Here is a 27,837-nt window from a genome sequence, read left to right as displayed (position 1 = left end):
TCATAGTCTAAAAATACCACAAGTAATTTGCTTTAGGAACAAATTTACTGAGGGACAAATAACCATCCATACAGGAAAAAGGAAGTTGGGAAGGCTGGAAATAAATAACAGACATTCAGATTCTTCAAATGGTTCTGAGAGGTGCCTAGTTTTCCTAAGAGTCTCATTCCAGAGTCAGAAATTTGTTGGAATGTGTCAGAAAATTGTTGGAGTGTGAAAAGATGGTATATGAGACTCCTCCATCAGAATCCAAAAGGGATAGTCACTTAGATTCAGGTCCAGTCAATTCAGGAATCATAACCATGTTTGAAGATGAGGGCAACAAAATTCATCTTAGAGGCACCCTAGAACCGTCCAGCTCCACGTAAGATTAATCTACTTCTTCAATTGTGGGGCCTGTTGCAGCCCTTCCAGGTGTATACCCTGTTCCACAGGAAGGCCCAGTGCATCCTCCCTGGTAGAGTTTTGTAATGATTGGGTTACATACTTGCTCCAATTCCTTTCTCTTATGATCAAACTCATCTTTCTCAGCCAGTTGATTGGCCTCCAGCCACGAAAGGACCTCATTGCATTTACTCAGTATTTTCTTTTTATCAGACTCACTAATCTTGCCCTGTAGACCTTCATCACTCACAGCACTTTTCATGTTAAAAGCATAGGATTCTAAGGCATTTTTTGCAGCAATTTTCTCTCTCTGGACCTCATCCTCAGCTTTGTATTTTTCAGCATCCAGAACCATGCGCTCGATCTCCTCCTTGCTCAGCCGGCCCTTGTCATTGGTAATGGTGATCTTGTTGGCCTTGCCTGTGCTCTTGTCCATAGCTGTTACATTGAGAATACCATTGGCATCAATGTCAAAGGTCACCTCAATCTGGGGCACTCCCCTGGGTGCCGGAGGGATTCCAGTCAGATCAAAGCGCCCCAGCAGGTTGTTGTCCCGAGTCATGGCCCTCTCGCCCTCATACACCTGGATCAGCACGCCCGGCTGATTGTCTGAGTAGGTGGTGAAAATCTGTGTCTGCTTCGTGGGGATGGTGGAGTTGCGCTTGATTAGTACAGTCATGACTCCCCCTGCGGTCTCCAAACCTAAAGACAGGGGAGCCACGTCCAACAAAAGCAGGTCCTGTACCTTTTCAGACTTATCCCCCATCAAAATGGCTGCCTGAACTGCAGCCCCATAGGCAACTGCCTCATCCGGGTTGATGCTCTTGTTGAGATCACGACCATTAAAGTAGTCCTGCAACAGCCTCTGAACCTTAGGGATTCGAGTAGAGCCCCCTACTAAGACAATGTCATGGATTTTAGCTTTATCCATCTTGGCATCCCGAAGAGCCTTCTCCACAGGCTCCAGGGTGCCCCTAAACAGGTCTGCACACAACTCTTCAAACCGGGCTCTGGTGATGGATGTGTAGAAGTCAATGCCTTCATAAAGTGAGTCAATTTCCAAGTTGGCCTGGGTGCTAGATGACAGGGTCCTCTTGGCCCTCTCACAGGCAGTGCGCAACCGCCTCACAGCCCGCTTGTTCTGGCTGATGTCCTTCTTATGTTTCCTCTTGAATTCTTCCACAAAGTGGCTCACAAGCCTGTTGTCAAAATCCTCTCCACCCAAATGGGTGTCCCCAGCTGTCGCCTTAACCTCAAAAATCCCATCATCTATGGTCAGCACGGACACATCAAATGTGCCTCCACCCAGATCAAAGATCAAGACATGTCGCTCTCCCTGACCTGCTTTATCTAAGCCATAGGCAATGGCAGCAGCAGTGGGTTCATTGATAATTCTTAGCACATTGAGACCTGCGATAACACCTGCATCCTTGGTGGCCTGACGCTGAGAGTCATTGAAGTAAGCTGGCACAGTGATCACAGCATTGGTGACAGTGTAGCCCAAAAAAGCCTCAGCAGTCTCCTTCATCTTAGTCAGTACCATAGAAGAGATTTCCTCAGGATAAAAAGCTTTCTTTTCCCCTTTGTAGGACACCATTACCTTGGGCTTGCCTCCTTCGTTGATTACTTGGAAAGGCCAAAGTTTCATATCTGATTGCACGACAGGATCATTAAATTTTCTGCCGATCAGACGTTTGGCATCAAACACAGTGTTCTGGGGATTCATGGCTACCTGATTCTTGGCCGCATCGCCGATGAGCCGCTCGGTGTCTGTGAAGGCCACATAGCTGGGGGTGGTGCGGTTGCCCTGGTCGTTGGCGATGATCTCCACCTTGCCGTGCTGGAACACCCCCACGCAGGAGTAGGTGGTGCCCAGGTCAATGCCGATGGCCGTTCCCTTAGCAGCAGCCATGGTGTTTCTAGGTCTGTGGGAAAAGAATGAGATAAAAGTTTTTCAGTGAGAACTTTTAAATTTTAAACTGTGGTAAAATACACACAACATAAATTTACCCTCTTAACCAATTTTTGGCATACAATTCAGAAGTCAGTCCACTCACATTGTTGGCCAACGAATCTCCAGAATTTTTATCTTGCAAAACAAATTTTATACCCATTAAACAACTCCCCATTTCCCCTCACCTCCCAACCATTGAACCACCACTAGTCTACATATTTTTGGGGGGGCCTACTTTTTGTCTCTCAGAATTTGACTCTTCTAAGTACCTCACATGAGTGAAATTATACACTATTTTTTTCGTGTGTGACTGGCTTAATTTACCATAATATCCTAAAAGTTCATCTATTTTACAGCATGTCATAATTTCTTGCATCTTTATGGCTGAATAACTTTTATTGTATGTATATACCACATTTGTTTATTCATTCTTTCTGTGGCACTTAAATGGTTTCCATTTTATGGCTATTATGAATAATCCTGCCATATAATCCCTGTACAAACATCTCTTCCAAACAAGGTTTTTGGACAAGATAGAAAAACTCCTAGCTAACAGGCATGAAGAGGGAGGGCAGTGGCATACTGATTCTAATTCCTCACAGGGCCTCACTCCACGGTCCTGTTTCTGTGTCTGTGATATAGTTTATTCTAATATTGTACAAGCCTCTGATGAACTCATTATTTGAAGTTCTAGTCTCCTCAGAAGACATCACTTCCACAGGTGGGTTTAGCAACCCTGCCGGTCCTCTTTTACCCTCTATTAGGGATTGTGGAGATTTCGGCCAGTCTGAAGAATGCCGCTAAGAACCCAATCAAGCCCTCCTGAGTTTTCTCAGGTAAGGTGGTGCTCTCTAAGACTTTCTCTAATCTCAAAAACAGAATTCCTGTTATCTGGAGACAATAACCTACCAGCTCCTTCATTTTTTTTTTTTTTTTGGTAGCTCTAAGCAATTCCAGCCACTTTTGCGGCCCTTAAAGGAGCCCCCTTCGCTGACTAGCCACCATACCCATACCTTATATTTAAACAAACTAGAGAAGTTTCCAATACCTCCTCAAACCAGGACCTACTAACTAGTCTTGCCTATTCCCAGCCCATTCCAGTCACAGCACTTGTGACTCACCTAGTGTCCCGCCGCCTTCGATCCAGTTTGATACGGTTCAGATTGCGGAGCCCCTATAACTTGGGGCTCCTTCAATAGCCAAACTGCGCAGGCGGTGTCCCCCCACCCCCCACCCGCCCCGTCATACGACTTTGAGTTGGGTCCAGACCTATCATCCTAATTCTCCACTAGCCCGTGAGGTCAGAGGCAGCACCTCCATTGTAACGCGACTAGAGCAGGGCGGCGTCAACATCACCGCCCCAACTCCCGACCCACCAGCCCCTCCCATCTTTTCCCCTCCCATTACCCCTTTCTGAGACAGTGCCAGCCAGCAAGTCCCAGAAGAGTCTGGAGAGTTCTGGGAGGAGTGGCATCCAGGGCGCTGATTGGTCCCAGAAAGCCAGGGGGCAGGACTTGAGGCGAAACCCCTGGAATATTCCCGACCTGGCAGCCCCACTGAGCTCGGTCATTGGCTGAGGAGGAAAAAGGCGGGGCTTGATGAAGAATTATAAACACAGAGCCGCCTGAGAAAAAACAGCAGCTTGGAGAGAGCTGATAAAACTTGCGGCTTAGTCCGTGAGAACAGCTTCCGCAGACCCGCTGTCTCCAAGGACCTCCTCGAGCCGCACCGGCGCGTTCAGCTTTCGGGTTCCGAAAAGCCCGAGCTTCTCGTCGCGGATCCCGTCGGCCGTTTTGAGGTTTGAAGCTCATCTCGTAGTCGAAGAGGCAGAGCACCGGCATGGCGAAAAACACGGCCATCGGCATCGACCTGGGCACCACCTACTCCTGCGTAGGGGTGTTCCAGCACGGCAAGGTGGAGATCATCGCCAACGACCAGGGCAACCGCACCACCCCCAGCTACGTGGCCTTCACCGACACCGAGCGGCTCATCGGCGATGCGGCCAAGAACCAGGTGGCGCTGAACCCGCAGAACACCGTGTTCGACGCGAAGCGGCTGATCGGCCGCAAGTTCGGCGACCCGGTGGTGCAGTCGGACATGAAGCACTGGCCTTTCCGCGTGATCAACGACGGAGACAAGCCTAAGGTGCAGGTGAGCTACAAGGGGGAGACCAAGGCGTTCTACCCGGAGGAGATCTCGTCGATGGTGTTGACCAAGATGAAGGAGATCGCCGAGGCGTACCTGGGCCACCCGGTGACCAACGCGGTGATCACCGTGCCGGCCTACTTCAACGACTCGCAGCGGCAGGCCACCAAGGACGCGGGGGTGATCGCGGGGCTGAACGTGCTGAGGATCATCAACGAGCCCACGGCCGCCGCCATCGCCTACGGCCTGGACAGGACGGGCAAGGGGGAGCGCAACGTGCTCATCTTTGACCTCGGCGGGGGTACGTTCGACGTGTCCATCCTGACGATCGACGACGGCATCTTCGAGGTGAAGGCCACGGCCGGGGACACGCACCTGGGCGGGGAGGACTTCGACAACAGGCTGGTGAACCACTTCGTGGAGGAGTTCAAGAGGAAGCACAAGAAGGACATCAGCCAGAACAAGCGGGCCGTGAGGCGGCTGCGCACGGCGTGCGAGCGGGCCAAGAGGACCTTGTCGTCCAGCACCCAGGCCAGCCTGGAGATCGACTCCCTGTTCGAGGGCATCGACTTCTACACGTCCATCACCAGGGCGCGGTTCGAGGAGCTGTGCTCCGACCTGTTCCGGAGCACCCTGGAGCCCGTGGAGAAGGCTCTGCGCGACGCCAAGCTGGACAAGGCGCAGATCCACGACCTGGTCCTGGTGGGGGGCTCCACCCGCATCCCCAAGGTGCAGAAGCTGCTGCAGGACTTCTTCAACGGGCGCGACCTCAACAAGAGCATCAACCCCGACGAGGCGGTGGCATACGGGGCGGCGGTGCAGGCGGCCATCCTGATGGGGGACAAGTCGGAGAACGTGCAGGACCTGCTGCTGCTGGACGTGGCTCCCCTGTCGCTGGGGCTGGAGACGGCCGGAGGCGTGATGACCGCCCTGATCAAGCGCAACTCCACCATCCCCACGAAGCAGACGCAGATCTTCACCACCTACTCGGACAACCAGCCGGGCGTGCTGATCCAGGTGTACGAGGGCGAGAGGGCCATGACGCGGGACAACAACCTGCTGGGACGCTTCGAGCTGAGCGGCATCCCGCCGGCCCCCCGGGGGGTGCCCCAGATCGAGGTGACCTTCGACATCGACGCCAATGGCATCCTGAACGTCACGGCCACGGACAAGAGCACGGGCAAGGCCAACAAGATCACCATCACCAACGACAAGGGCCGGCTGAGCAAGGAGGAGATCGAGCGCATGGTGCAGGAGGCGGAGAAGTACAAGGCGGAGGACGAGGTCCAGCGCGAGAGGGTGTCTGCCAAGAACGCGCTGGAGTCGTACGCCTTCAACATGAAGAGCGCCGTGGAGGATGAGGGGCTGAAGGGCAAGATCAGCGAGGCGGACAAGAAGAAGGTGCTGGATAAGTGCCAGGAGGTGATCTCCTGGCTGGACGCCAACACCTTGGCGGAGAAGGATGAGTTTGAGCACAAGAGGAAGGAGTTGGAGCAGGTGTGTAACCCCATCATCAGCAGACTGTACCAGGGGGCGGGCGGCCCCGGGGCTGGCGGCTTTGGGGCTCAGGCCCCTAAAGGGGGTTCTGGGTCTGGCCCCACCATTGAGGAGGTGGATTAGGAATCCTTCTCTGGATTGCTCATGTTTGTTATGGAGACTGTTGGGATCCAAGGCTTTGCGTTGCCTTATATATCTGCCTTTCATCAGCTATCAGCTATGCAAGCTGTTTGAGATGTTGAACTCTCTTGGTTAAGTTAGGAACTCGTTTCCAGAATCTTAAGTATCGAGCTGAATGTATAGTGCCATCTTTTGTCAACTTCTCTTTTTGTAGTACTCATGCCAAACTCAAGCTTGGGGGGACCCCCCCCCCCCGTTTTTCACTGTTTACTATCAAGTAAATAAACTCACATAATTAGAGTGATGTTTGTTTGTGTTTTTATTTTGAAGTCGGAAGGATCTGCAGAGGTTGTCTTTTTTTTACAGTGTCCAAAAATGAAATGCAATTGGCCTCTTAGGTAAGGTCAGGGATCCGGAAAGGAAGAATATAGCATTATGACACATTTCTTTTAGGCAAATAGTATCCTTGGGAAATATAAAACTGCTCATTTGAAAGGTTGGGTTTGTGAACCCAGAAACTGTTAAGGGCTACTGGCATGGTATCCTCAAGGTGGGGGGGGGGAGTGGGGGGGACTCGATACTTGAAGGGTGACCTCAGAAGGAGCCTGTGAATGGGAGTATTCCTGCAGAAGCAGGTAAATAAAAGAGGCAGTTAGAGTGGAGGGTCATGGCTCCTGCTACTTGTAAGTACAGGTGATACCTTGGAGCCTTGTTACTTAATCTGGATTCAGCAGGAAAGAGAAGGTGAGTCCTAAATTGCCTTGAGGAAATGTGAATTCTAGTACTGGCTTGCCAAGTTATGCACTATTGTGTTAGCCTCTGTGATCCCCAGGTCTCAGAGTTTAAAATGGAAGGGTTTGGCCTGATGCTTCAGTTTATATTTAATTTCTTGAAAGAATGCTGGGATAAAAATGCTGCATTTCCAGTACTGGTTACCTACATTTTAAGTATCCCAGTTGAGTACTTTAGAGAGGTGTCCCTGTTTCATGCCCCAGCAGGAGGACCCCCAGTATTTCAGTGTTCTTACCCACCAGGTACTGTACCAGGGGCCTTTCAAATGTTTATTAATTCCCATTCCACCATACTGAGTATAGGCAGTGTTTGGCTTCCACAGGTGGACGTATGTGGATACTTAAAGTCACTGGCTTGACTAAGATTTATTTCAAGGTTAAAAAAATGAGTTCAGCAAAGATGTTGAACCTGGATTCCAACTGAGGTTTTATTGGTTTTTGCTCTGCTGTCCACAGGGCTTTGTGCATGTCGGGTTCTGGGTTATGGGTCTACCCTAGGTTTCACAATCAATAATCTTTCTGCTTTGACTCTCTCTGATTCTAAACAACTGTGTCAGATAATACGGTTAATGCTAGAGGTTTAGTGCTGGTTAATTTAGAAGAGTGAAAAAGCCTGCAGCACTGTACCAGAAAGGCTTAACCACAGGCTTCCTTCCACTGGAGATGCTTCTTGCCCTAACTGCTGCTAGCATTCTGGGCATAGTCCCCTCCACAGCCTGTTTGTGGGAAAAGGCCAGGCACAATCCTCACGACTTGGGAGTGAGCCCCTTTAAAAGTCAATTGTATCTGGGGATTATGGAGATTCTGGAACCAGGTGGAAGTGGTGATTGCACAAACTGGGCTAGGTACCACTAAATTGTACACTTTAAAAGGGTTTATGTTATGTGAATTCACCAAAAATAGTAAAAAAAAATTGTGTCAACATTCTGGAAAAGCACTTTGTGTGTGTATCTGAAGGCCCACCAAATCTTTCACAAAATACTTGCGTTAGAAGAAACTCTAATATTAATGGGAATAACATGGAGAGGTAGACCTGTCCCTGTAAGTTTGGAAATGAAAATCTAAGAGATGCTTAGACTTGCAGGCCAGCATATAAACACAGGTTTAATCCTTAGAGTAGGTGAAGTGTAGCACGGTGGACTCCTGCCACAGTGAGTCAATCTTCATGGGGATATGCGGTTGCAACAAGACCTCCTCTGCCCCCACAGAACTGCAGTAATAACATCTGTGACTGTCATCTGCAGATAATACAGTAACTCTTCAAGCAGTCACTACTTTAGGGGGAGGTGGCAAGGGATGGGGAGGGTGGGTGGAGATTGGTAAAGACCTAACAAACACCTTTGATAAGAGAGATTAGGGAAATCTCCAGAAATTAACTTGGAGAAAATGAGTTCCTATGGCTAAATCAGTTAAGATTATCAGGGTGTTTTATTAGGAAGTCAATATACGATGTTACTGCACAGTCCCTTACACAGACTACTTTGAAAATAATCACCTTCAACATAAAGCTGAGGGACAAAGAGAATGCAAAGTCATTCCTGGAGGTGTTTGCGGTAGCAGCAGGAACTGGGGCGGGGGCGGGGGGGGGGGGGAGGTGGTGCATCAAGGAAAAATAATGGTCGATCAAAAAGCATTTTTAAAATCTAACGCCTTCCCTAATTTCAATCTCACCTACCTCCCTATGCCAGCCCTCAAAAATTAATGGTTATGTAATGCGACTGATTTTAAATCCAAGATACTACGTTATTAACATACTGTTACTCCTGCTGTTTAACTGGATTCTGTCATTAAAAATGAAAAGGATACCAAAGCAATAACGTAATTGTGAGACAAGTGCACAGAAGCATGGGCTTTCAGTTAAATGGTTTTCAGATGAAAAGTCAACACTGGCGATTTCTGAGGGGGCGAGCCTCAAGATAGGAATAAGAAAGGGCAACTGTCATTCTTTATTCTAACTGATCACCTTAAGTCCGTCCCCGAGGGTCACCCGCAAAGTATCCAGTGCAGTTCAGTGGGATATAGCAACCCCATCAGTCCTAACTCCAGCTCACGTAGAGACGTTAAGGAGTCGGGTATCGCAGCGAATTCGGGATGCCGAGCCAACCTGCCCCACCCCACGGGCGCCAGTACCGCCCGGCAGGGGATCGGAGGAAAGGGCACGGCGGGGAAGGAGGGAGGGCACACAGGAAATACAGGGTAAGAGGGCGGGGGAGTCCGGAAGACCAGAATCACCCCCAGAGGATCTTCCACCTTTTTACCCCTCCAAACGTCCCCATGAGAACAAGGGACTAGATTCGGGAGATGGGGCGGCGGCAGAAAGAAGACAGCAAGCTCGCCGCAGTAGCCCATCCCTGCCCAGGGCTGCGGCGCACCCGCCTCGGGCGGTGGGGACCTTCTCGCTTCTGGCCACCCCAATCCATCCGACTTACTTGTGTCAGTTACAAACCTGTCCAGTGTTTTCACCCAACAAATTAGCGAGTTTGAGGGAAACTCTAAAGGTCTCTCCCCTATTGATTCCTTTAATCTCATTTTGAAGAAGACAACCGAAGAACGCTGGCACCGGCCAGGCAACTCCGCGGCCAGCCCCGCCGTCAGGCCCCGCCCCGCTCTATCGGGGTCTTATTCGCTCTGGCTCCTTGCCCCCGTTTCGGGCTGTGTCAGGAACTTTCTGGAGCTCTCTGGGCTCAGAGGCGGGGACTGGCTCGTAGGAACACTCTTCAACAAACAAACTGCCCCACCCAAGTCTCCCTCCCCCGCCCCTCGCCCCCAGCCCCGCCGCCACCCTAGAACATCAAGCTTAGTCACGGCTCTACATTTAGTTTCCAAAAGATTCTTGCCAGCCTAGCCATAGTAGCGGGGCTCCCCCTCCCTTCCTCTGTTAACAATCGACCAGTCTGTGATAACGGGAAGGGGAGACGGTCCTGGGAGAAGCTGGAAGGGCTGGAAAGGTGGAAGTGTGGGTGTTGCGGGGGAAGCGGCGGGGCTGGGTGGGTAGATGGTAGATAGGCGTGAGTCAGAAGCAACAGCCTGGAGGTGAGTCTCCGCAGATCACACACCCCCATGGTGCACGTAGAGCCCTGGCATTCACTCTTTACGGTCTTCCATGGTCGTTTCTATTCTTTTTTTATAGAGCGTGGAACGATAGGGTTTATGTGCCAGCATTGAGAGGAGTCCAAAGAAGGAAGTATGCCGACATGTCGGTTCAGTCACCGGTTTTGTAATTACCTGTCTGGGTGATCCGGCCAAGCCACGAAACCTCTGAACCTTTGTGCTCATCTTTGAAAACAGAAAGGTTTGGCTGAAGGGCTCTGCCTAAAAATCTTGATAGTTTTTATGGTAAACCGAAAGTATTACTATCATAGTCCTGGTAGTAATTCCCAACCTTGTAAGCACCTCAGTAAGAAATGATTGAGAGATGAGACTCGAGAGAGCGTTACTCCATTAAAAGAAGGAAGGGCATGGAGAAAGAAATGGCAACCCACTCCAGTATTCTTGCCTTGAAGAATCCCATGGACAGAGGAGCCTGGCAGGCTACAGTCCTTGGGGTCGCAACAGTCAGACATGACTTAGCGACTAAACCACCGGAGAAAGACTACCCTTAATTTGGCAGCAAGTGACAACTGTCCTTAAAATTTCTTTTTTTTCCCCTGATAGAAAACACTTGGAAAATGAAAATAATAAATTTTTTACATTCAAATGTAAAAAAAAAAGGGCAGAAACTTTTGAGTACTACTCTGTCACAGGCACTGAACTACAGTCTTTTAAATATTGTCTTTGTAATCCTTGATGGTAACATACTATGAAATAAATTTCAATTCTAATTTATACAGACTTGGGTAATTTAGTTAATTTACAAGTACTTCATTGTTACGAAAGAAAGAAAAACAGCTTCAACAAGGAGATAGAGTCTAGATATAAACCCAGGTCTTCCCTTTGCTAGTTTTTTCCCCATGCTGCTGGAAATTAGCAGAGTTCCCAGGCCTTTGCCGGGCTTCCCTGGTGGATCAGACGGTGAAGAATCTGCCCACAGTGCAAGAGACCTGGGTTCTGTCCCTGAGTGGAGAAGATCCCCTGGAGAAGGGGGCGACCCACTCCAGTGTTCTTATGTGGAAAATCCCATGGACAGAGGAGCCTGGCGGGCTACAGTCCACGGGGTCACAAAGGAGTTGGACATGACTGGGTGACTAACACTGTCAGGCCTTTGCCCTTTGAAGGTTAAAAATGCCTGGCTCGGGGCTCGCTTGGTGGCTCATCGGTAAAGAATCCGCCTGCCAGTGCAGGAGACACGGGTTCTATTCCTGATCCAGGAAGATTCCCACGTGTCCTCCTGCCAAGAAGCAGCTAAGCCTGTGTGCCTCAGCTATTGAGCACGTAGAGCCCATTCTCTGAAACAAGAGAAGCCACCACAATGAGAAGCCTGCTCACCCTCAGCTCAACTCGAGAGTAGCCTCTGCTCACCACAACTAGAGAAAAGCCTCTGTAGTAGCAAAGATCTAGCACAGCCAAAAATAAAATTTAAAAATGCCTGGCTCTAGGTGCCACATTGTTCTCTTTTGCTTCTGTCTGAAAAACCTAGAATTATACTGTCTTTTAAAAACAAATGGACTTGAGAAAAATCAAACTGGATGAAAAACTGTAGGAAAAAGGAGAGAGAACAAAAAAAGATCCTGCAACTTTAGGGCGAGGAAGGCTCCCCCGGCCCCACCCACTTCCTGCCCTTGGCAGTCAGCATTTTTGGCAATTGCTCTCCCATCTCCAACCCTTAAATTTTACCCTGTCAGGCTTGGGCAACCTTAACCTTGATTCTTCCAAACGCTAAACCCGATTTTAAAAAACTAATTCCAAAAAAAAAAAAAAAACCAACCCAAAAAACCTCATTCCAAAATGCATCAAATAAAGTTGTGAAAAATCTCTTGGGATTCTTAAAATCTCCTTAGGCACCAATTAAACCTGTACCTGAGTTCCTGCTTTGGGAAGTGTCCAGGGTGAAAGGAAGACACAATTCAAGAGACTCTCCTGGTAGGAAAAGGAAAAGAAATATGGATATTTAGGTTTCCAGGTCATCCACAGAGAGAGACAACACAAAGCGTAGGTCAATACAGTGTGTAGCTGACTGCTTGATTCATAAAAAACAGTATTTTCGAGTGGCTCCCCCACTCCCTCACCCCAGCAACTGCAAGATTTGAGGCCCTATCACCTTGTCTCCCTGTTCAGCAGTGGAGACAATGATGCCCTTTGCTTCAAGCCAATAGAGGAAGAGAATCGCAACTTTTGGAGAGGAGAGCAAATCCAGAACTCCAGCTGGTAGCAGCTGATGGTGAGGAAGCTTTCAGAGAGAGGGGATGAGGTTAAGGACTTCTCTGGAGGTGAACACTTCTTCACAAACTGGGTGGCTAAGATGGAAGTTTGGGGAATCCCCATTCAGAGTCTGCATAAAGAGATGGAAATTTCCTGAAGTTTAACCAGTTTGACTAGATTAAGGAGGTGATTCATTAGAGAGCGACACCTGAATGTAAAAAAAGTTATCACCTACCTGCACAGTGAAAGATACAGATTTGTTAAAGCAATATTTGTATATCTGACTAACCTGAACAAATTATAGAATAAACAACTGAATACCCTCGGATTTCAGGAAGAGGTGTTTTGATGGATGGCTGTGCGTGCTCGCGTGTGTAAATGTCAGTTAAGCAAAAGTGTTCAAAAGCAAGATTTCTTCCCTTTATCAGAAATTGCCTCCTCGGGTACTTCTCTGGTGGTCCAGAAGGGCTAAGACTCTGTGGAGGAGAATGCAGGCGGCCTGGGCTCGATCTCTGATCAAGAAAATAGATCCCACATGCTACAACCAAGATTGACCATGCTGCAACTAAGGCTTAGCTATTAATTTTAAAACAACAACAACAAACCCCCACAACTGCCTCCTCCTACTTGTGCTGTTATGTTTTCTGTGCTCAAGAGGTGGATACAGTAATGAGTCTATTTCGTGGGTTGTGAATCCCCTCTACTATGCCTTTAATGTCCCTCACATTTTCACTTTAGGCGCCTAATAAGGGATCTTGCATTGCCCATAAAGGATGAAGAAACAAAAGCCAGAATAAATTACCAAATGTGACTGTATTTAAAACAGGAAGGAGGGTAACAACAGAAAGCTGAAATCTAGGATAAAAAGTTAAATGGACGAATTAAGTACACAGCAAACAACCTGAACTTTTAGAGGACATAGAACCTAGGTCCCGCCAACCTCTCTCACCTTCCAGCATCATTCCAGACAGTTTGGTTAAAATGGGCCACCCGCCAACCAACTATATAGCATGCTCTTCAAACAGGACTGAACGCTCCCCCGACCCCCACTTCCCCCTCGCAGGCTCACCACCACACCACATTTACTTAAAAGTGGTGGACAGCCTAGGAGCCGCAAATGACAAGGCAGAAGACCGAATTCGGGACTCAGGTTAATCCGGGCACCACTGATCATCAGAGACTGAACCAGGAATTTAAAAGGCACAGAGGAGGGGAGGGGGGCGTCCGCACCCCAGGCTGGGAAAGATGAGGAATCCGGAGATGCGCATAATACAGCTAAATATCTTTGGAAAATAATTTTTCTCAAGCCCAGTCCAGCCCGAGGCGAAAGGGAGCGGCTCTGGGCGGGGACAGGGGCGCTGTAGCTCCAACCCGGCCCTTCCCACACCCCCGGACCGAGCAGGTCCCTTCTAAGGCGTTGGAAACCTTCTACAATCTAAAAACCATATACCTAGTTGCTTTTCTTCTGAAAATTAAAATTTACCCACTCATCTGAATAGGGTTAAAGAGGAGCCAAAACTTAAACAGCCGTATCGCTCTCCTTTTTCTTCCCATTTTAAAAATAAGACGGGAAAAGCGCCGCGGATGACCAAGGCATTTCTCGGCCAGCACGGCCACTCGGCGAGCCAGCCCAAACTGGCTGCTTCCATCAGCGTTAGCCTCCGATCACTCTCCTTGGTCCATAGATAGCCAACCCTCTTCGAGAAACTCGGGAACTTTCTGTATTTTGGTTGTCCCGGGAGTCGTGTAGCCTTTAATTTTACTTTATTTTTTTTTTTTTCCTCTCCCACCCCTAATTTTACTTTAAACCACCAAACTAATTTGAGCCCCAAGAGCCTCTCACCACCCTACAATTAATTACAAGCCGAGGGCTGATCCTTCCAGTCGACTCCAAACTACTTGGCTGGCTGGTCGCCAGGAAACCAGAGACTGAGTGGGTGGACCTTTCAGCCCCTCTCCCCCTCCTCATAGGATTCCTGTTTCAGCGAATCCTAGAAGAGTCTGGAGAGTTCTGGGAGGAGTGGCATCCAGGGCGCTGATTGGTCCCAGAAAGCCAGGGGGCAGGACTTGAGGCGAAACCCCTGGAATATTCCCGACCTGGCAGCCCCACTGAGCTCGGTCATTGGCTGAGGAGGAAAAAGGCGGGGCTTGATGAGGAATTATAAACACAGAGCCGCCTGAGAAGAAACAGCAGCCTGGAGAGAGCCGATAAAACTTGCGGCTTCGTCCGTGAGAACAGCTTCTGCAGACCCGCTATCTCCAAGAATCTCCCGGAGCCGCACCGGCGCGTTCAGTTTTCGGGTTTCGAAAAGCTCGAGCTTCTCGTCGCGGATCCCGTCGGCCGTTTCCAGTTTTGAAGCTTATCTCGTAGCCGAAGAGGCAGAGCACCGGCATGGCGAAAAACAGGGCCATTGGCATCGACCTGGGCACCACCTACTCCTGCGTAGGGGTGTTCCAGCACGGCAAGGTGGAGATTATCGCCAACGACCAGGGCAACCGCACCACCCCCAGCTACGTGGCCTTCACCGACACCGAGCGGCTCATCGGCGATGCGGCCAAGAACCAGGTGGCGCTGAACCCGCAGAACACCGTGTTCGACGCGAAGCGGCTGATCGGCCGCAAGTTCGGCGACCCGGTGGTGCAGTCGGACATGAAGCACTGGCCTTTCCGCGTGATCAACGACGGAGACAAGCCTAAGGTGCAGGTGAGCTACAAGGGGGAGACCAAGGCGTTCTACCCGGAGGAGATCTCGTCGATGGTGTTGACCAAGATGAAGGAGATCGCCGAGGCGTACCTGGGCCACCCGGTGACCAACGCGGTGATCACCGTGCCGGCCTACTTCAACGACTCGCAGCGGCAGGCCACCAAGGACGCGGGGGTGATCGCGGGGCTGAACGTGCTGAGGATCATCAACGAGCCCACGGCCGCCGCCATCGCCTACGGCCTGGACAGGACGGGCAAGGGGGAGCGCAACGTGCTCATCTTTGACCTCGGCGGGGGTACGTTCGACGTGTCCATCCTGACGATCGACGACGGCATCTTCGAGGTGAAGGCCACGGCCGGGGACACGCACCTGGGCGGGGAGGACTTCGACAACAGGCTGGTGAACCACTTCGTGGAGGAGTTCAAGAGGAAGCACAAGAAGGACATCAGCCAGAACAAGCGGGCCGTGAGGCGGCTGCGCACGGCGTGCGAGCGGGCCAAGAGGACCTTGTCGTCCAGCACCCAGGCCAGCCTGGAGATCGACTCCCTGTTCGAGGGCATCGACTTCTACACGTCCATCACCAGGGCGCGGTTCGAGGAGCTGTGCTCCGACCTGTTCCGGAGCACCCTGGAGCCCGTGGAGAAGGCTCTGCGCGACGCCAAGCTGGACAAGGCGCAGATCCACGACCTGGTCTTGGTGGGGGGCTCCACCCGCATCCCCAAGGTGCAGAAGCTGCTGCAGGACTTCTTCAACGGGCGCGACCTCAACAAGAGCATCAACCCCGACGAGGCGGTGGCATACGGGGCGGCGGTGCAGGCGGCCATCCTGATGGGGGACAAGTCGGAGAACGTGCAGGACCTGCTGCTGCTGGACGTGGCTCCCCTGTCGCTGGGGCTGGAGACGGCCGGAGGCGTGATGACCGCCCTGATCAAGCGCAACTCCACCATCCCCACGAAGCAGACGCAGATCTTCACCACCTACTCGGACAACCAGCCGGGCGTGCTGATCCAGGTGTACGAGGGCGAGAGGGCCATGACGCGGGACAACAACCTGCTGGGACGCTTCGAGCTGAGCGGCATCCCGCCGGCCCCCCGGGGGGTGCCCCAGATCGAGGTGACCTTCGACATCGACGCCAATGGCATCCTGAACGTCACGGCCACGGACAAGAGCACGGGCAAGGCCAACAAGATCACCATCACCAACGACAAGGGCCGGCTGAGCAAGGAGGAGATCGAGCGCATGGTGCAGGAGGCGGAGAAGTACAAGGCGGAGGACGAGGTCCAGCGCGAGAGGGTGTCTGCCAAGAACGCGCTGGAGTCGTACGCCTTCAACATGAAGAGCGCCGTGGAGGATGAGGGGCTGAAGGGCAAGATCAGCGAGGCGGACAAGAAGAAGGTGCTGGATAAGTGCCAGGAGGTGATCTCCTGGCTGGACGCCAACACCTTGGCGGAGAAGGATGAGTTTGAGCACAAGAGGAAGGAGTTGGAGCAGGTGTGTAACCCCATCATCAGCAGACTGTACCAGGGGGCGGGCGGCCCCGGGGCTGGCGGCTTTGGGGCTCAGGCCCCTAAAGGGGGTTCTGGGTCTGGCCCCACCATTGAGGAGGTGGATTAGGGGCCTTACTTTTTGTCTGTCTCTAGTAGACCCATGGACTTTGGTCTTTCCCTATATTTTAGTCCTGTGCTGTGTCAGTTTGTTCTATGATTAGGTTGTAACCTTTCAACTAGCTTGTTTTTGTTATTTATGTTTTAATGAGTGTGTTCACCAGAATTTACGTTTCGTGTAAGTTGGTACTTTAAGGATGGCTTTCCTTTTTTTTTTTGTTTAAAGTGAGTCAACACTGCCACCCTGTGTCCTGTTTTTTGCTTTGTAAACACACAAAGTCATGTAATTAAAAATTTGTATACTTAATGAATAAAAAGGAAATGATGAATACGGATGTTTATTTTTATTTGGGGAGGGATAATGGCTTCTCTGAATGTCTGAATTCCACAGACCATGAAAGGGCAGTACTTCTGGAGTCTTATATATATGTTAGGGGCCATGGCTATAGCTATACTTCGTTGTGACTTTTTTGTAGGTGGTAAGTTATGTCCATGACAAAAAACAAATTCCAGGTGCCCCTTTTAATTTTGGTGGGGTTTGTTTTAGGGAAAAGTAGGGATGGGATTTGCAAAGGGTTTTGGGGAGGAGAAATTAGTGTGGGTTTAAAGGCAGTGTTGAGAGAGGTTTATGGTTCCTCCCTCTCTTGTACACATTCTGTGCAGAGCTATTCATATTTAACCTGTGAGTCTTCCAGTCTTTTGTTTAAGGTATGAATAAATTTAGGGGTGGACAAAAGAGTAAAAATGAGGTGCAGTTTAATCGGTTTTATAAATCCCACCTGGGTGATCTAGTGTCAAATACTTAGCCTCTTAGTTTTGGTAGTCTCCTTTTAAAATAAAGCATTTGTCTGAATTGCCTCACTTCCAAAGTTCTAGATCATCAAGAGCAGAAATGTGCTGTGGGCTCTGAAGCTGGAGTTTTCCAAGTGAGGGTTTTAGGGAAGTGAGTTTGGGGGCAAGGCAATAAAGAGGGATGGGCCAGGCACTGTACCTGGATCTTTGAGTCACCCCAGTAATTCTCATCATACCATTCTCTACCATAGGTATTCTGAAGCTTTTTTCAGAGGTTAGCATGTGGAGATGTTCACTTAAGCTATCCAGGGCAAAACTAGGGAGAAACAAGTGATTTCGGGGCCAGGGTATTTTTCCACTCTGCTTGAACACTGGGGTTGGTGTTGTATGGTTCCTGCCTAACTTCAAGTGGTGTTTTTACTCCAGTTTCAGGTAAAAGTCTGTCTTCATGCAGGAGACCTGGGTTCAACCCCTGGGTCTGAAAGATCCCCTGGAGAAGGGAATGACAACCCACCTTAGTATTCTTGCCTGGAAAATTCACTGGACTGAGAAGCCTGGCGGGCGACAGTCCATGGAGTCACAAAGAGTCTGACAGGACTGAGTGACTAACACTTTTTCACTGACAGTATCCTTTTTGTACTTAATAGTACATTTAATTACGAAAAAAGAATAAAAGCTGTGCGGCGTAGCGCTGGGGAAACGGGCGTTCCTCCCACACAAGCCCTTCCCTAGGGGCTGCTTCTTACTGGAGCAGTTAAAAGTCCTTACCAGTTTGTTGTATTAGTCACATCCAGACTCTCTTGCAGCCCTGTGGACTGTAGCTCAACAGGCTCCTCTGTCTGTTGGATTTTCCAGGCAAGAATACTGGAGTGGGTTGCCATTTCCTTCTCCAGGGGATCTTTTCCAACCCAGAGATCCAACCTGCATCTCCTGCGTTGGCAGGTGGGTTCTTTACCACTGAGCCATTTGCGAAGCAACACTTTCTTTAGCCTGATTAGAATCCCAGCCTCTCCTTCCAAAAAACAGCCTATGAATACCAACTGGCAATCCAGAATCACACAACTTAAAGTTTCATGTTGTGTATTTTTCAATAAATCATTCCCCTCTGGAAAACCAAAACATTTTAGGAGTGACAAAGTATGGGAAGCCTTGTTAAGGAAAAGATTGTAAAGGTAAAAAAAATATATATACTTCTGGTTCCTGGACCAATTCTCAAAGGCTGGTCTTACTAACAAGATAGGTGAACTGTAATATGATATTGTATGCTCTGACCATAACTTTGTAGTATGTGCAGTTTAACTGCTGCAGCAGCAGAAATTGGGGGCTTGCTTAAGTTTTTAAAAACTTAACCTGCCAGGTAATAGAATAAATCTTTAAAAGTAAACCCCCATCTTATTTATTTTTGGTTGCTCAGAGGAACATGCAGGATCTTAGTTCCCTGACCAGGGATTAAACCCTCACCCCATGCAGTGGAAGCATGGAGTCTTAACCACTGGACCGCCAGGGAAGTCCCTCAAATCTTTTAATTTCAAATCATTGGAGTTAAGGTTTGCAAAGGTAGTGATACATGGAGATTATTTGGGAGGCTAAAGAAATACTGATATGCACCCCCCACCCCGGCCACCCCTATAAGAGTCAAGAGTCTTGTGAAGTAGGCCAATGCATTGTATAGCATTAAAGCCACCACGACGTTTTCAGCCAAAGTTGAGAAAAACCACTGTACCAGAGGCTATTCCTGATTATTTTTTAGAGGTATGGGGACAAGAGAGAGGGAGGAGAGGAAGGTGTCAGTGTTTCCAGGAGCAGCAGCTGGTGGCAAGGGATATTCTGCTGTGAATCAAAGCTGGAAAGGCCTTAAAATGTTGATTCACTGGCAGCAATAGTAATGCTAAACTTTAGGGAAATTACCACCAACAGCTTAATGGGCCAAAAAAGAGAATTCCTGAAGCTGGGTCAATTAATTTCATGAGTCCTCACTAGGGAAATAGTTCATTAGAAAGCAACATCAGGGCATTTCCTGGCCCTCCAGCGGTTAGGACTCAGTGCTTTCACTGCCAGGGCCTGGGTTTGATCCCTGGTGGAAGTAAAATCCTGCAAGCAGTGAGGCTTGGCCAAAGTACACAGAACTTAAAAAGACATGAGCCATGGAGGAGTACCCTTGCTCAGGAGCCTTGCCCATGGAGAATTGTGGATTATTTTGGTGGAACCTTCATTATGGGTTTTACCAGCAATGAAGTCTTCCAGGCCATAAAGGGCTTCCACAATGATCCTGTAGGAATTCCTTACTGATTGAAAGGCAGTGTCAACGCTGTTAAAGAGCAAAGCCCCTCAAACTGGAGGTAGCTTCGCGGTGTGTGGGCAGGAGTGGGGCTGCTGTTTGCCACCATCCACGGGTCTGGTGTGGCTGCGGGGCAAGGAAGATTTTTGGAACTCTATTACCAGTGAAGCACTGACAGGTCTGTGCTAGCTGCCCACAGTGGCCCATTGGTGATGGTGGGCTCGGCAATGATTTGGGGTGGGGGGTGGGGGGTAGGGGTGGGCATTCTGTAGGCCCTCATCCAGCGTGTTGGCATCCTCCACACTCACTACACTGTCCAGCAGTTCCACAGTGCACTCCCCTTATTGGAGAACCCCAACCAACTGCCCCCAAAGGAGGGCACTGCAGCCCCAGGCTATCAGCAGTATCACTAAGGAAGTGCCTCCGTGGGTGGTTCTCCTCCTTTCCCTCTGGGATGGTCTACCTTGAAGCAAGAGCTGGCTCCCAGTTGGCCCATGGGACCCTCCGGAGAGGGCCCTTAACTGGTTCCCTTATCCCAGGTTGGGGGCGGAGCACCCCAGCTGCCCTGATGGATTGGTCCCTTCTCTCTCAGGGCACCCCAGGCCTAACTCGTATGTAACACACGCTCACTCCAGTCCCTTTGCATGGCGCTCTGATGAGTATTTTAAGCCCATTTTGAAATGCCTTGAGCCACCCATAGGTGGAGCCACTTCCTAGGACAAGGGGCAGAGCCCTCTCCGGGGACATAAGGGCTGAAGGATTTGGAGTCGCAGGGAGAGTTCTCTAATAATGGTTTGTGGGATGAAGAAGAAGAAAAAAAAAAACTTGAAAAAGAGGGAAATGGGGAGTAACTGTTCACAAGTACAGAGTTTCAGTTGTGTAAGAGGAAAAAATTGTGGCTGAAGCCACCCCCTACAACGGTTCACCCCTTGTAGAATAAAGTTGGGGAAACACAGGATACCAGCCCCAGATGGCTGAGGAATTACTTCTACAAGCACAGACTTTTGCATCTTCCCATACACAGAAAAAGAGTAAATTCATTGACTTGAGATGTCTGATTTTCTTTAATTACAGTAAATTTTTCAAAGTTCTGACTACACGGTCTTTGTTGCAAAAACCCTATATAGCCTGGCTCCTCCATTTCTTCTTTGGAGCTGAGAGGCTGCAACCTGGGCTAAAGTCTTCAGTGTTTTTTGTTTGTTTGTTTTGTTTTTTTAACATTTAATTGGAAGATAATTGCTTTACAATGTTGTGTTTGCTGTAAGTATACATATATCCTTTCCTTCTTGAACCTCTCTCCCACCCCCATACTCTCATCCCACCCCTCCAGGTCCTCAGGGAGCACCAGGTTGAGCTCCCTGGGTTACAGGGCAAATTCCCACTAGCTGTCTATTTCACACATGATGGCGTACATATTTCAAGGTCCTCAGTTTTGCCTGCAGAATAAAACAGAATTCACAACTTTCAGGTTGTGCTGCCCCGCCCACTCACCCCCCCAGCACCCCCCACCCCACCCCCACATCCGCCGTAGATAAAATTATCTAACCAGTCTGGATAAAATTAATCCAACCAGTCCATCCTAAAAGAGATCAGTCCTGGGTGTTCATTGGAAAGACTGATGTTGAAGCTGAAACTCCAGTACTTTGGCCACCTGATGCGAAGAGCTGACTCATTGGAAAAGACCCTGATGCTGGGAAAGACTGAGGGCAGGAGAAGGGGACGACAGAGGATGAGATGGTTGGATGGCATCATCGACTCGATAGACATGGGTTTGGGTGGACTCCGGGAGCTGGTGATGGACTGGGAGGCCTGGCGTGCTGCGGTTCATGGGGTCGCAAGGAGTCGGACACGACTGAGCGACTGAACTGAACTGAAAGCTGTTTATAAAAAAAGGACCAGAAATAATGTGCCTGACAGGTCTGTGGGCTGGAAGGGGGGTTGCGAATTCAGATTTCGCTGGCTAGAGACAGCGGGATGACAGTCCCTTGGAGTGACACCAATGCCTTGCTGGGACACGTGACAACTAAAGACAAGCCTTCGGGTTACACAAGCTGGGACTGGACCTCCTAGGAGGCCATCCAGGAAGTGTACGCCCACTGGGCAGCGCTGGGGACTTTCTCCGGCCTGGCCAGTCAGGTCACCTGTTCTTTGTATTTAAAAATTCACAAAAACGTCTCCGAATATTTGCCCAGAAGAATGTGAAATATTCGCTCGTGGCCTCTCTTTCACATTGCTTTCGTCTTGTGTGGACGACTGATGAGGAACATTCTGCGGGTCGAGACAGGCATCTCAGAAGACAGCCATGCCCGTCAGGTCCCGAAGCCGCGCCGCCGTCAATAAATAGCCCTGGCCCCGCCCGTGCCATTCTCTTTGTGCGACGAGCTCGCGCAGAGTAAGGATGGTTCTCAGGCGGTGGGCCTGTCGCTTGCTGCGGAACCTTCCCCAGACCAGGGGGAGGCTGCAGCCTGCGCCGTCTTTGCACAGCTACCGGCGTGCAGGTACCTCGGGAACACGTTGAGTGGGGGAACCGCAGTCTCGGGCTGAGCGGGATGAATTATTAATACAGACTAGAGTTTCTGATATCTCTGTGACGCCACTGCTTGGAACTGACCCAGCCCAGGGCACGGGGGACTCGTCTGGAGTCGCCCTGGACTCTCCTGACTAACTGCTTTCTTTCCAGGCTCCTGATTCTCGAAGGAGGGTCCGAGGCACCACGAGGGTGAGTGGATTGTGCGAGCTGGAGTGGCTGGCGGTTTCACTGGGGAAGGATGGGGGTGATGATGACTCCAGGTGATTCTGAGTGTCTCGCTGACGCCATCACCGCAGCGCGCTGACCACCTCCACCGCGCCCCGCCCCCCGCCCCCCGTGCTGGGATCTTTGGTATTTGGTTGCGGCGAGAAGTTACTGTTCAAGAACTGTTACTGATCTCGTATTCCTGTGTCTCATTTCTCCATCAGGAGTTAAAACGTCCACCGGTGTGTTATTCTTAAAAGAGGGGTAAGTATTAGCTGTGCTGCTATCTGTCTCTTCACAGGTTATCTTTCTTTAACTCTTAGAACTTTTTTTTTCTCAACCTTGCTAAACCTGCTTCCTCCACCCCTTTTCCTAGTATGAGTTACTCTACATAAGGTGCTTTTTTTTTTTTTTTTTTTTAATAAGGTGCTTTTTTGATGGAGATATTTCTGCAGTTTAAATTTGTTTTCTGCCTTTCTCTCCTGAACTTTACAAAGCTGAACTCGTAATTTGATAAATCCTTATATTGGGGCTATCATCTCTGAATGTTCTAATGCTTTCCTTGATCCAGATCTCCCTAAATTGGGAATGATGATTTCTCAGACTAGAGTCTCTGATACTGGTCTTGATGTCAAAATTAATTTCTGACTCATTTGGGGGAACTGGATACTTGGATATTTGAAAAGAGCTGGTGGGAAGGCTGTGACTGTTTTGTTTCTCTCATTGGTTGTCCTGCTTTCATCTTTTTTCTAGCCTGAGAGCTTTGGAAGCCCAGCCAGGGCAGTACCCCTTCACAGAGATTCCAGGCTAGCCTGGTGACTGAAGGCCTAAAGTTTGGAATTCTCTTGGAGAAGCACTTTTGGAGTGGCTGGGATGTCCAGGTGATGGTTCCTGCCACTTCAGCAACAGGCTGTGACAAGAAGTGGAGAGCAAGATGCCTTCTACCTGGGTACTGTGGTAAGTCTCTTCCTGGTTTTTCTGCCAGCTCCAGAGTGGTGGTGATGAACTGGTTGGACTAGAGTCTCTGAATGGTTCTCTGAGGATCTTTGAAACCACCTGATCCACTCTTGTTTCTTTCCTTCTTGTGTGGCAGTTTTCTTTAAAAAGTAAAATTGGTATATAGTTATATTAGTTTCAGATATATGGTGTAATAAATAATTGGGTATCTGTATATACTAGAAGGTGATTACTGCCGCAAGTCTTTTTTGGCTAATCACTGTTCTCTCTGATAGTTTATACCAGTCTGTCCCTTGTATCTATAACAGATTGATGCTCTAATGCCAGCTACTTGCATTTTTTTTGCATGTTTTTAATATGTATTTCTTTTATGAAGTTCTAGGATTTTGCTGATGCAGAGGATGTCCCCTACCTGGTGTTGGTCAGATCCTTGAAACTTCACATGTTTCCTGCGTGAACCTGTGTGAGCAGCTGTCAAACTCCGGTGGAGAGGGGGTGGGCTGCCTAGAAATTTGGGGACCAAAATCAGTTAGGTGATCTTTATTAGATTGCAATAAAATGTTTTAAAGCAAATAAAAATAGGTGGGTCTGAGTAAAAGCAAGAGGGTACAGAAAGATTTAGGGATGTGAAAGTGAATGAGCATCACAGTTGACATCTAGCTGTACCTCTTTCCAGGTACATTACAAAAAACTAAAATTAGGTTTGTCACATATTGACACCAATGTTGAGGATTTCTAGATGGAGTACCATATCATTTTTAATATTTGAGGTTTTAATTATACTATTAACACAATCATCCAGTTTTCTTCTTGATGAATTGGTGAAAACATAGGTTGTCTGGATATATTTTTAGAAGAATAATACTCCTGGTGGTTGTCAGGAGCTGGGAATGAGGAAGTGAAGAAATACTTAATGGGTATTGTTTCAGTTTTACAAGGTGAAAGAGTTCATGGGGATGGATGGTGGTGATAATTGCTCAATGTTATGAACATTGTTATTACCACTGAACTGTATGCCTAAAAGTGGTAAAGATTTGGGGAGGGATAAATTGGAAGATTGGAATTGATACATACACACCACTAAGTATAAAATAGATAACTAATAAAGACCTGTATAGCACAGGAAATTCAGTCCTCTGTAATAGCCTATAAGAGAAGAGGATCCCAAAGTGTTTGTATGTATAACTGACTCAGTTTACTGTGTACCTGAAACTAACATTGTAAATCAACTATACCCCAATAAAATTTTTTTAATGGTAAACATGGTAGTTTTATGTGTATTTCACCACAGTTTAAAAAAGTGGAGAAAAGGTACCCTTTGCTTCTTTTTGTCACTGTCATAAAGGTGATTCCCCACTAGCATGTACAGTGTATTATAAATTTGTTTGGTAGGGGGCATTTGAGTTTCTTTCAAGCTATAAACCAGTCTGATTCCCTGTTTGTACCCATTTGAAGTTTCAGAGTCAAAGGATGTGGGCTTTTAAAAGTAATAGTGTATGTTCCATCAAATTGTCCCACTTTAATTTTTAATGTTAGTTTACTTAACTGGCTGTGCCAGGTCTTAGTTGAAGCATCCAGGGTCTAGTTGTGGCATGTGGGATCTAGTTCCCTGACCACAGGGATTGAACCTGTGTCCCCAGCATTAAGAGTGGAGTCTCAGCCACTGGACCACCGGGGGACCCTCGTCCTGGCTTATACTCCAAATGACAGTCTCCTTCAGACTGCATGTTTGTCTATATCTACCATCACTATTCTAACTGGAGTGTACCAGTTTCTGTATCTAATAATTCATGTTTTAAAAATTGCACATCTTTTGCATTTTTCTACGGAACATTTACAGCTTGGTCCCCACTCAGCAAAGATTTTTTTCCGACTTCTATTTTCCTTAGTCACTGCCAGTTTTTTTTCCTCCTTGAAATTGCCTTGTTAGGTACTACTACAGGGCAAGGTCACCTGCTCCCATTGTTATTCTCTGACCTTGGGTTCTTTGTAATCTTCAGTTCAATTCAGTCGTGACCTGCAGCACGCCAGGCCTCCCTGTCCATCACCAGCTCCCGAAGTCCACCCAAACCCATGTCCATTGAGTTGGTGATGCCATCCAACCATCTCATCCTCTGTCATCCCCTTTTCCTCCTACCCTCAATCTTTTCCAGCATCAGGGTCTTTTCAAATGAGTCAGCTCGTTGCATCAGGTGGCCAAAGTATTGGAGTTGCAGCTTCAACATCAGTCCTTCCAGTGAACACCCAGGACTGATCTGTAGGATGGACTGGTTGGATCTCCTTGCAGTCCAAGGGACTCTCAGGAGTCTTCTACAACACCACAATTCAAAAGCATCAATTCTTCAGCGCTCAGCTTTCTTTATAGTCCAACTCTCACATCCATACATGACCACTGGAAAAACCATAGCCTTGACTAGACAGACCTTTGTTGGCAAAGTAATGTCTCTGCTTTTTATTTTTTATTTTTTGTGTGTGTGTGTGTGTTTCTGCTTTTTAATATGTTGTCTAGGTTGGTCATAACTTTCCTTCCAAGGAGTAAGCGTCTGTCAATTTCATGGCTGCAGTCACCATCTGCAATGATTTTGGAGCCCCAAAAAATACAGTCAGCCACTGTTTCCACTGTTTCCCCACCTATTTACCATGAAGTGATGGGACCAGATGCCATGATCTTAGTTTTCTGAATGTTGAGCTTTAAGCCAACTTTTTCACTCTCCTTTTTCACTTTCATCAAGAGGCTCTTTAGTTCTTCACTTTCTGCCATAAGGGTGGTGTCATCTGCATATCTGAGGTTATTGATATTTCTCCTGGCAATCTTGATTCCAGCTTGTGCTTCCTCCAGCCCAGTGTTTCTCATGATGTACTCTTGCATATAAGTTAAATAAGCAAGGTGACAATATACAGCCTTGAAGTACTCCTTTTCCTATTTGGAACCAGTCTGTTGTCCCATATCCAGTCTGAACTGTTGATTCCTGACCTGTATACAGGTTTCTCAAGAGGCAGGTCAGGTGGTCTGATAGCAGCTCTCATGTATTTAGTGCTTCTGTCTGTGCTAGACTGTGTTTCACTTCACTGAGTTCTTAAAACCTTACAAAGTAGATACTTATCTACCCTGGTTAGCAGGCAAAGAGAGGAATGCTCAGGGATATTAAATAATTTGCTTAAGGTCACAGACAGGTATTGTGGTAGGAGATAGATTGGCACCTGGGCTGGACAGCTGGTGTTCGTTGAGTGAAGTAAAATTGAAGCTTTGTTCTCACCCAGACACTCTGAGAACAAAGCTAGTGGCAGAAGCTGAGCTGAGTTCTGCTAAAATAAAGACTTAAGATGATCACTCCTGAGGTCAAGGAAAACTTTCCTGTCTGCACATTCTCAGGAAGTTTCCTTGCGGGTCAGAAAAGGAGGGGATGCCACCCCATGATAAGCTTGGATATCCCTCCACAGGCCTCTTCAGTGGACTCCACCTTGGCAAAAAGCTGCACACATCTTGGGGAGGGTCTTAGGGACTGGTCAGGTGTGAAAAAAGATAATTGGACAAGTGTAAACAAAGACCCAAAACTGTCCTATATGTGTACTTAATTTTTCCTGTACTCCTCAGAGAGGATACCCATCTGTCTTTCTACCTTGAAAGTGAAAATGTTGCTGAGTCATGTCTTGACTTTTCGACTCCATAGACTAGCCCACCAGGTTCCTCTCTCCATGGAATTCTCCAGGCAAGAATACTGGAGTGAGTAGCCATTCCCTTCTCCAGGGGATCTTCCCAACCCAGACACTGAATCTCTCCCCTTATGGGCAGATTCCAGTCTGAGTCACCAGGGAAACTCTGCTGCTTTCTGCTTTACTTCAATCTTAAATAAACTGTTTTTTTCTCTGTGTGCTCCTTCACTTGTGCTGTGTACCTACTAAAAATGAGGTGTGTTCTTTTCAACACAGTGTTTCCACTTCTGGTAACACACCCTAAACACAGTCACACAGATTAATGTACATGAATCCTTGATGTTACTAATTGTAAGGGGGGAGAAAAAAGAAACTCAAGTGTTCTCCAGTAGGGAAATGGCCGTATAGTCATACAAGATATACATTCAGCAGTAGTATGCCTAACATACCAGGGTGGATTAATCTCACAATGTGAAGGAAAAAAGCAAATCACAGAAAAATAGTATGTAATGTGAAAACCTCACTAAATAATACATTGTCTAAAGGTCCTATTGTATAGCACAGGAACTATATTCAATATCCTGTGATTAAATCTAATGAGAAAGAATATGAAAAGGAGTGTGTGTGTGTGTGTGTGTGTACTACATATGTATGTATAGCTGAATTACTTCACTGTATAGCAGAAATTAACATTGTAAATAAATTTAAAATATATGTATTGTTTGGAGTTAAGTATCATAATAAAAACAAAAAGAAATGCACAGGATTGTTAAATGCTAAATTCAAGGTGGGGTGAGTATGGAGAGATGTATTCAAGGAAGTGTACAGAGGGTCTATGGGAACTCGTTGTGCAATTCATATTTTTGTATGTCTGAATTACTTAATAACTTAAATGTGGTTTGGAACCTGTGAATCTCAGAGGGGC

The 27,837-nt window shown here is 48.1% G+C and overlaps 3 protein-coding genes, 1 long non-coding RNA gene, 2 other non-coding genes and 1 pseudogene across 10 annotated transcripts; 6 read left to right on the top strand and 1 right to left on the bottom strand.

The window, feature by feature from the left end:
- Window positions 1-26: 26 nt before the first annotated feature.
- LOC122697263 (heat shock 70 kDa protein 1-like) lies at window positions 27-9,477 on the bottom strand. 5 transcript variants are annotated; one of them, XM_043907838.1, is made up of 2 exons: window positions 9,338-9,477; window positions 27-2,309 (listed from the first exon to the last, which is right to left on the bottom strand). In XM_043907838.1, exons 1-2 carry the CDS (start codon window positions 9,418-9,420, stop codon window positions 371-373), a joined length of 2,022 nt encoding a protein of 673 aa, XP_043763773.1. In that variant the 5' UTR covers window positions 9,421-9,477; the 3' UTR covers window positions 27-370. The 5 variants fall into 5 exon arrangements, with proteins under 5 accessions (XP_043763773.1, XP_043763775.1, XP_043763777.1 ...); XM_043907840.1 differs by having other exon boundaries at window positions 9,321-9,472; XM_043907842.1 differs by lacking the exon at window positions 9,338-9,477 and adding an exon at window positions 3,746-4,149.
- Window positions 3,969-16,828, top strand: LOC122697265 (heat shock 70 kDa protein 1B). Its single transcript, XM_043907843.1, has 2 exons — window positions 3,969-6,094; window positions 16,499-16,828. Exons 1-2 carry the CDS (start codon window positions 4,178-4,180, stop codon window positions 16,505-16,507), a joined length of 1,926 nt encoding a protein of 641 aa, XP_043763778.1. The 5' UTR covers window positions 3,969-4,177; the 3' UTR covers window positions 16,508-16,828.
- LOC122697266 (heat shock 70 kDa protein 1B-like) lies at window positions 14,372-16,828 on the top strand. The gene has a single exon (XM_043907844.1). It carries the CDS (start codon window positions 14,582-14,584, stop codon window positions 16,505-16,507), a length of 1,926 nt encoding a protein of 641 aa, XP_043763779.1. The 5' UTR covers window positions 14,372-14,581; the 3' UTR covers window positions 16,508-16,828.
- Window positions 16,829-19,043: 2,215 nt separating this feature from the next.
- LOC122696799 lies at window positions 19,044-20,181 on the top strand (annotated as a pseudogene).
- Window positions 20,182-22,340: 2,159 nt separating this feature from the next.
- Window positions 22,341-22,403, top strand: LOC122697913. Its single transcript, XR_006342239.1, has one exon. It is a non-coding gene; the product is annotated as a small nucleolar RNA SNORD48 (small nucleolar RNA).
- A 117-nt stretch (window positions 22,404-22,520) lies between these two features.
- Window positions 22,521-24,519, top strand: LOC122697260. The gene is made up of 3 exons (XR_006342030.1): window positions 22,521-22,565; window positions 23,055-23,258; window positions 23,635-24,519. It is a non-coding gene; the product is annotated as an uncharacterized LOC122697260 (long non-coding RNA).
- LOC122697912 lies at window positions 22,886-22,952 on the top strand. The gene has a single exon (XR_006342238.1). It is a non-coding gene; the product is annotated as a small nucleolar RNA SNORD52 (small nucleolar RNA).
- Window positions 24,520-27,837: the final 3,318 nt, after the last annotated feature.

The sequence above is a fragment of the Cervus elaphus genome, chromosome 7, assembly GCF_910594005.1.
Source record: "Cervus elaphus chromosome 7, mCerEla1.1, whole genome shotgun sequence".
Classification (NCBI taxonomy): domain Eukaryota; kingdom Metazoa; phylum Chordata; class Mammalia; order Artiodactyla; family Cervidae; genus Cervus; species Cervus elaphus.
This window is presented reverse-complemented; position numbering and strand designations above follow the sequence as displayed.